Source organism: Lathyrus oleraceus, chromosome 2 (assembly GCF_024323335.1).
Source record: "Lathyrus oleraceus cultivar Zhongwan6 chromosome 2, CAAS_Psat_ZW6_1.0, whole genome shotgun sequence".
NCBI lineage: Eukaryota > Viridiplantae > Streptophyta > Magnoliopsida > Fabales > Fabaceae > Lathyrus > Lathyrus oleraceus.
In genome coordinates, this window is record NC_066580.1 from 410,883,911 (window position 1) to 410,893,517 (window position 9,607).

Here is a 9,607-nt window from a genome sequence, read left to right on the forward strand (position 1 = left end):
CTCCGTGACTTCGGTCATCTTTAAAGACAAAATCACCCTTTCAAACACACTGACCTTCAATCCATAGCACAAACAAGCCAAGGGTAAATCCGACTTTTCTCCTTATCCAAAATACAGAAAACCAAAAATATCAGTGACAACCCACATATACATATACCTTTGAATTTTGTTTGTAAATTATAATAAGAAAATGACAAGAATATAATGGATGTGTCCAAAGTTAAGCTAAAAAGAATGCATGATGGTGATTTGCAGAGAATTAGGGTTTCATCATAACAACAATGAGTGGTTTATAATGAGTCTGTTAACAAAACAAAACAAATCCCTAAGATGTTGAAATTTGTGTTCAATCAATCATGTGACCGTAAAAAAAATAAACTCAACATTTTCTTTTTAAAGTAATGTTTTTTTGTGTGTAATAAAAAACAAAACCCTAGTTAGGTTTCATTGTGTATGCGTGTGTGTGTGTTAGAAAAGTTAGATTTGTGTATAGGGACAATGTCACAATGCACACGTTAAAGCTAATTTATAGGAAATATTCTACTTTACCTTATTTAATTCCAAAGAAAACTTTGGTGAAGAAAAAGACTATATTATTTATTTTAAAAGAATATAAAGCTTTTAAACTTATTTACCTTTTTCTTTTCTTTTTCTTTTTTTCTCTCCCTTATCTTATTTTTTTTCATTACCTTTTTTCATTCTTTTTCTCTCTTTCTCTTTCTATACTACCCTACCCCCCACATTCACTAAAGAAACCTCCCCCTCTCTCCTCTCTCTCTCTCTCCTCTCTCTCTATCTCTCTCAAGTGTCATTTTCTCACATATACTTCACACAAAAGAAACACCATTCACTTCACATACCTTGTCATTTCTTCCCTATTTCTCTCTCTAAAATTTTCTCTCAATCTTAAATCTCATCACCTCTGCAACTACTCCATCAACTTGATTGAATGCTTGAAACTCCATCACACACATAAAAACACAAACCTTCAGAATATCCAATCAATTATTAATTACACCCCCATCTTGCAGTCTCAAACCTAGCTAACCTTCCAACTGTCTCTATATATAATTTTTTTCCATCTCTTCCAAATATTTTCATACCATTATTATATTCCACACAAGTGAAGAAAAACAAGGGTTGATTTAACACAATTCCAAAACCCAATTTCCAAGCCAAAGCTTGTTTTTTTGGTGGAGGTGTTGATAGCAAAAAAATGGAGCTATTTCCAGCACAACCAGATTTATCTTTGCAAATTAGTCCTCCAAACACAAAACCAACATCAAGTAATTGGAAGAGAACAACATCATCAACAACAACAACAACTGAAGAAGAAATGGATTTGGGGTTTTGGAAAAGAGCTTTGGATTCAAGAAACTCTTTATCATCATCATCATCATCAATGGCTACTACAACTACTTCTACAAAAACTCATGATAATTACACTTTTGACCTCGCTCTTTCAAATCCAACAAAGCCTTTAGATTCAAACAACACTTCCTCCAATAACCTCATTCATCACCACTTTCAAAATAATGGTAACAACAACAATAATGCAATTGCAAACCCTTTTCAATCTTTTCAACAAAACCATTACTTTCAACACCCCCAACCTTTCTTTCAACACCACCACCCCCAACAACAACACCACCATAACCAAACCTTGAGTCAAGAACTTGGTTTTCTTAGACCTATTAGAGGAATTCCTGTTTATCAAAACCCTCCTCCTTTATCATTCCCTCAACTTCATAATCATAACCATAATCTTAATCATAACCTTAACCATAACCTTAATCATCTTCATGTTCTTGATGGCTCTACTACTACTACCACACCTTCTTCTTTTTCTAACGCAAACACAAACTCAACCCCTTTTCAATCTCAAGCTTTGATGAGGTCAAGATTCTTGTCTAGATTTCCTGCAAAAAGAAGCATGAGAGCTCCAAGGATGCGTTGGACTACTACACTTCATGCTCGATTTGTTCATGCTGTTGAACTCTTAGGTGGCCATGAAAGTATGCTTCATCTTTAATTAATTTTCCTTAATCCCTTTTTCTTTTAGCTTAAACCCTTGTTTTAGTTTTCTTTAATAAGAAAAATTCAACAAAACAAAGATGAAACTTAAAAGTGAAATTTGTCCTTTTTTTATCATATTAATTTCATATTTTCTATGGTGTTTGTTTGATTATAGGAGCAACTCCAAAATCAGTACTTGAGCTAATGGATGTGAAGGATCTAACATTAGCACATGTTAAGTCTCATTTACAGGTAACTAATTAATTAATTAATTAATTAATCAATCATTAATCTCGAATTATAATGATCCTAATTGCATTTTTCTCTATATTATTAATTGTTAAATTCTTGAGTCAGAATAAAGATAGTACGTTTCTGAATGAGAGTTAAATATATAGACTACATTATTAATTATATATACATTAGAGGAAGCAATTAAGTGATGTATATTAATTTCAAATTCCAATGGTTACCTTAGAAAGGGTTCTCTCAATCAAATACTTTGTGCTTCTTTTTTCTATTAGATCTGCTTCCTCTCTCTGCTTCTTCTGCAACCTAAAAAACAGCTTTTTTGCTTTGAACAATGAACCATCCAACTCATTAAAAACAATTTAAAAATCTAGAAAGAGAAACAAGTAGGACAAAATACCTCATTGTTCTGTCCATTCCATTAATAAAATTAATTAAAAAAATTATAATTTTCTTATAAAAAATGTTAGTACGTTATAATCGTTCAGATAAATTGATTATTCAATAAAAATAAATATTTTATTATACATAATAATACAGAGAGTTGTTGATGCAGGTAATTTTAAAGGGCGGATTTGAATTTTATTGATGAATAAAAATTAGTCGGAGTTTGAACCTTTGACTTGTTTCGGTCCAATGACTAGAATTCCGTGTATAGGATTAAATTTGAAAGTAAAAGAAAAATTTAAAATGATGAGTTAATAATGGTATATATGAATGTACCAAACATCATCATTTCTCAATGATCTCTTTCCTGGGATATGGGCTTTTCTTTACCTTTACCATGGCAGCTTTAACCATGGTTAGTCACAGGCTTCCATGCATATGCATAAATGCTTCTGTAATAGATCTTGTACTCTACTGAATAATATCAATTTAATATACTTACAAGAAACAACTTCAAGATTGACATTAATTTCTGTAAACTTTTTTCATTTATTTTAATTTTTTTACTTGAATTTTCTTATAGTGTTAATGATGAATGAATTATTTTAAATCCAGATGTATCGGACGGTGAAAACTACAGATAGAGTAGGGGCTTCATCAGGTTAGTGCAAGTTTTCATGACTAATACTAATGACTAATTAACTTGCTCTTCTTGTACATTTCTTTAATTTTTTTCTTCTCTTAATGGATGGATTAGGGCAATCCGATGTATACGATAATGGATCGTCTGGAGATAACTCGGATGATATAATGTTTGACATCAATTCTTCAAGAAGATCATCTGATTTATCCACTAAGCAGCAAGGAAGATCGAGTGTTAATCAAGATAAGGAATGTTATGGTCTTTGGAGCAACTCATCCCGGTATTAGTTCTATCTATATTTATTACATAATTTTTTGTTAATAAAATCGATAGGTTATAAGTGTTTCATCAAGTGTTTTGATTCTCTACCGTTGCAGTATGATGTTACATTTGGTAGGAACCGTCGACTTTAAAGATATTTTCTCTCTTTAAATTCAACGGTTTCTTCCATTTGTTATAACATCATATTGCAAAATCATGATTTTGAACACATTTAAATAGTGAAATATTTTTGTTTGAATGGATATATATATTAACACCATATTAATAAACCTAGCAAGTGGGACTTTTTATTTATTTTGATTAAGTTGTTGAGTACATATAATGACTTTCATGTTTTTTAAATATTTATATTTTGTACTATGTTTTGTAAGTCATATGATGGAAAATAGTAAAATAAATAAAAGAATTCATGCATGTCTTATTCATAGACACATTTCTTTGTTCTTTTCTTTCATCTCTCTCGTGTTCTCTCACACAACCTCACATGCAAACATGGTTTGGCTCAAGAAATCACAAAAAGAATAAATCACTTCATGTGTTTGCTTTGTTCTGTCTGTCCACAAATTAACCATGAGCATCCTAAATCCATGATGGTATAATAATAATAATAATAATAGTAATAATAAAAATAATAACATATACTCTCTTTTCTAGTGGTTGAAAAGAAAGTAAAAAAGCAACACAAACACACACTCCTAATGTTCAAAGTATTTTGATATTTTCCATAATATTCCTCCTTAAAAAAATAGAGATATCTCTTTCCTTAGGATTTTGTGGGGTTCAAACATTAGGCTATAAAATGGGGCCCAACAATTGAGAAACTTAGTGTCAAAGCTAAGCCATTGTTGACTCATAATTAGAAAATTTTGAAACCAAACTAAATATTCCCCTTTGAAATTTCCTTCAATACTCATATTTTTCTATACATTCATATTCATATTCATATACATAGTCATGGTAAAAAAGGAATATATTTTTATATCAATTGGAATGGCATAATCAACTTTATTTCAATCTTTAGAATAAGTAAAATAAAAGGGCATATAAATAAGATAGTACTAGTTAAAAAGATGAATTTCTTTCCCTAAGTTTTTCTTTTCTCTTACATAGCTTCTTTCTAATGAAAAATATTCTCTCTTTGTGTTTGGTTGCAATAGGGAAGCTTGGTTACATGGTAAACCAAAGGTTGATTCTATTGGAAACATGCAATCTCTTGAGGTAATATATTCCACCTTTATTTCCAAAGTTTAATCCTTTTGTTTTTCAAAAAGTTTTTAAACCTACACACAAATTTCAAAGCATATGTTTGCAATGCATGAAAGTGATTTTTTAGAAGAAAAGGAAATACGTTTGATCTTTTTCATATTGCCATGCACATTATATTATAGAGATGAATCATGAATGAGAAAGAAAAAAAAAAGAGCTTTGCATAAAGCTGCTTTGTCCTTCACAAATTCAAATGGTTAGACTAGTCCTTTTCACATTTACCATTTTCAAAAGGTTAATAACGATTTGTTATGTAAAAAAGTTTCATCTAGCTGAGATTTATTAATGACCATTATTGAAAATGACTCTCTCTCTCTCTATATATATATATAATAGAACCCTATTAAACCTGCTTCATTTGACTCAATAATCAATGGTCTCTCTATATATATATTACATATGATAATTTATACTATAGTTGAGTCAATAAATAAATATATAAATAAATACACACACGCTTGCATGAATTGAATGGTATATATAAATGTTATATTATATTATATATACACAAAAATAATTGGAAACTATAGCACATGAACATGCAAGTTCTATAGCATTTGACAGGCTTTTAGGTGTGCCCCATCTCAAGTTTCTTTTTCCTCATTGATATAAATATTCTGTAATTATTTCTGAGTCAAATGTCCTTTGATTCTTATAACATGTTCACAATACTATATACTCTTGGTAATTTTATTTTTCTCTTTCTCCCTTTAATCATATTCTCATCATAACACTATTTTTCTTAAAAGTTATTGCCTTTACTATGAGTTGTTGGATTTCAATTCTTTATCTCCAGTGTAAAGGACTATAGAGTATTTATTGTATTATTTGTTCGTGTGGAGTCGGTTTACCGATAAGAGTTTGATTTTATAATTTCAACGACAGTTGTAAAATGCTTTTTAATGATACTTTAGTTAATAATAATTTCTTTATTTTTTCAGAAGGAAATGGATGCAAAGTGTTTAAGCTATGAGAGAATATCAGATGGAAGTTCATCTACAAACCTATCAGGATCAAGTCCAAAGAAACCTAATTTGGATTTGGAATTCACCTTAGGGCAACCTCTTTGAGATTTTTCTTAGCTTCTGGAAATATAGTATATTATTCATGATTTACTATTACATTTCTCTGGAACTGAAAGAGTTAGAGCAATGGAATGAGAAACAGGAACCTGCTGAGAAAATCAGAGAAAGAGAAAGCTAAAAGAAAGGGAAAAAAAAGTAAAAGGAGCTAAAGAAAGAAACACAAGGAGACAAGAAAGACAGAAAGCAACAAAAGGAGAGGGGTAGGGAGAAAAAGCATGGCCTTCCTATCAGAGTTCTTTGTGTTAGATCTAAATCAACATATTATATTTTCTTTGGTAAATATTTGAAATCTAATTGATTTTGTAATGTTTTGCAATGAGAGAGAAAGAGAATGAGATATGAGAGAAAGGGTGAGCTTTAGGGATTTTAAAGTATGAAGTGATCCTTGGTAATTGTAATGGAGCACTTTATGTTTATGAAATATATATTTAGATGTTTTCCACCAAAGAAGTTGGGTTCCTAATCCTATATTTAATCATAAGCATATTGGTATACTTTATACTTTAGAAATAAAAGAGAGAATTGAGAATAAATATGGACTTTAGGAAAAGATTTAAATTTTTGAGAAGTGTAGAAAGAACTCGAACTTAATTAGTCAAGGTACAAAATAAAGGAAAGTGCAGAAAGAATTCGAACTTAATAAAAGAAAAAGAAAAGAATACAAAGTTTATACATAGTAACTAAAAGCAACTCAAAGCATCAGCAACTAAAACAACAAAATCTGGCTTAACTAGAAGAAACCTAGCATGCCAAAAACAAACTCTAAAGGACAACTCAAAAGACAAAGTGATGAAACAAAGAGAAAAACACTAAGTCAAAAACAATCACATGACTAATCTACGAAAATAAAAAGTCAACCTGATCTATTCATAAGCACAAGTATGACAAATCTCTGGAGAGGGGAAGTTGAGGGAGGAAGACTTGAACAGCTGCTAAAACAAAAGGAGGGTAGCTCGCCAACCAGTGCACCCCTAAATACCCGGCCACTTGAGCGGGATCCGCTCTCAATCTAACAGAAAAACTTCAAACCCTAGAGCATGAGCATGAACCCACTTCCACGTCAAACTAATAATCGAAGACATACAGTGATTAACCCTCAAGTGTTCCTGTCTAAAAATTACTTTACTCTGCAAATTCCAAATAATGCACACCATCGAATTTCAGATCGAGGCGAGACCTAAAGACGTCACCTTACCCTCACCTAAACCTTAAAACATCTCCAACAACCCTAAAATCGACTACATCAGAGGTTTGTGCCGCCATACCCACCCAAACACCTTATATTAGATATCATAAGCAACCTAACACAACAAATAAATTATTAACCAGATCCACCTTTCGAACACACACAACACACCTTATATAACTACTGCTTGAAACAATATGACGCCTTAGAAGATTTTTCTTAGTCGGCAATCTATTTTAAAGCAGCTGCTAAAATAACACTGTAACTTTAGAAGGCGCCCAACTATTCCAAATGCTAGCATGCCCTCAAAGCATAGGCTAAAACCTATTATCTTGCATCCCTGTCGGGGTAACAAGAGAATCATAAGCAACTTTCACTGAAAATCTGCCACACGAATTTGCTTTTCTAATTTAGACATCCTCCTGACCAAATCATTTGGCTTTACACATATTCGCCCACAGAAACCCCTACAAGTATCGTATCATCAACATATTGGAGGGGTAAAGTAATGCATTTTTATTTTATTATTTATTTATGATCAATTTGATAAAAAATTAAGTAACGAATCTTTGTCGTCCATTTATAAAATAACAATGGTCAAGATATTGTCAACTCATCAATCCACATGAAACATTAGTGGTCTGTGTGATACTCTCATTAGTCAATCAGAACAAAAATGCCACAACTATCCATCATTGATACAAAGTGCTGAAATGTAAACTCAACGTAATAAAAACAATGATAATTAAAGAAAGAGCGGGAAGATGTTTCAAGATTGATTTTCTTAATGTAATCTCTTTTCTAGTAATTCATTGTTAAAAATATTTATTATTAGTTATGTAAGCATTAAAGTAACTTAATAATGTTAGTTGTTGTTGTATCAAGTAAAATGTTTAATATTTGTTGTTGTTGTTGTTGTTGTCACTACTACAAAAAACACAAATAACCTCAGAGACGAATGAGATTAAACTCGGTTACAAAGGCGAGATAACAAAGGGCATCATGCAAATTTCTCACTTTACCCATGGGTTTCTAAATAACTGAGAGAATGGTTGAAATGTTCATTAGTTCGATCTCCATTAATAGCTTTTTTATACTTTCAAATCTAGCACCACATACCTCTCGGTTTATGACCAAAATCAAGGGAAAACATAAGTTATTTTTTTTATCAAAAACTCATTACACTGTTTACACAAAATATTAATAAATAAATTTATTTAGAAAGTACATTGTTTATACAGAATATTACATTGTTTACACAAATTATTAAAGTAAATATATATAACAAATTTTGAATCCAATTCATCGTCATCACTGTCATTGAAGATCAGATGTTGAATCTTCGTTTCATTGGATCTTTGGGTTGAATAAAATATATTATCTATGGATTTTGTTTTCATTTGTTTCTGGTATAAAAAAAAATTAGATAAATAAAATAAATATTCAGTTATATGATTATTTAAAACACAAACATTGAACCCAAATAATTTTTTGCTCTTCCAATCCATCATAGAAAACTTTTTCAAGCTTCTTTACGTTTCAAAGTTTTCATATCAAATATTTCATTATCAATTTTTTATATTCAGAATGCTTTTATAATAGATCTCTTTTACGTTTCACGCAGATCACTATTGACAGTAACTTGATCGTTAATACTCATAGAATGGACAACAAATATTTGTTTAAAAACGATGACACTCTTAAATTTCCCCTCGGCTATGACCCAAAATTGAGGTAAAATGTGTTTCTTTTTAAGCGCCACAAACTTCTCGGTTCCTGTTAAAAATCAAGGGGAATAATATTTTTTTTTAAAATTACATTGTTTACAACAAATCTGATTTTTGGAGAACAACAAATCTTTGTTGTTATCCAAATTTTGTTGTATACCCTTTATTCGCATTCTTTTCAAGTTTAATGGTTTGCATGCATTCAATTTCTGATAGGTTATCTGTTCCAGCCATGTGAATTTTTTTTGCACTTGCAAGACATCCTAGAGATATGTTCCCCAAGTTCAATGGATTATCTTAAGCAAATATTTTCATGAAAAATGATTTCTCAAGAAAGAGAACAAGATATATAGTGGTAGATGTAGAGAGTTTCTTGTGGATTGATGTGTTGACAATATCTTGAGCGTTATTATTTTTTGAATGTAGGGCATATATTCGTTTTTGTAGTTAAGTAACTAAACCCCTTGGTTTCTGTTTAAAACAAAGGGGATTTTTTTTTATTTTTAAATTAAAAAATAAAATAAAATAAAGACTTTCCCCTCGGTTTAATAACAAAACTGAGATGATATATTACATACAAAAAATGGTAAATGATAAAAAAAAGGAAAGTAACATGTCTTGTTTCCTTTACAATTTTGTTTACCATTCACCATATTTTTCATGCAATTTACATCATGTTTAGGAATAAATTTTTCAATGTTGTCAATCGAAGAAAACAATAAATTATGGAGTGCTTTCTTTGATTGACAAAATAGGAAGATTATTC

At 30.5% G+C, this 9,607-nt stretch overlaps 1 protein-coding gene across 1 annotated transcript; it reads left to right on the forward strand.

Moving 5' to 3' along the window:
- The first annotated feature begins 749 nt into the window (after positions 1-749).
- LOC127119781 (probable transcription factor KAN2) lies at positions 750-6,378 on the forward strand. Its single transcript, XM_051050100.1, has 6 exons — positions 750-2,015; positions 2,192-2,268; positions 3,268-3,313; positions 3,410-3,575; positions 4,735-4,795; positions 5,785-6,378. The coding sequence occupies exons 1-6, from the start codon at positions 1,217-1,219 to the stop codon at positions 5,911-5,913; spliced, it is 1,278 nt and encodes a 425-aa protein (XP_050906057.1). The 5' UTR covers positions 750-1,216; the 3' UTR covers positions 5,914-6,378.
- The last annotated feature ends 3,229 nt before the right edge of the window (positions 6,379-9,607 follow it).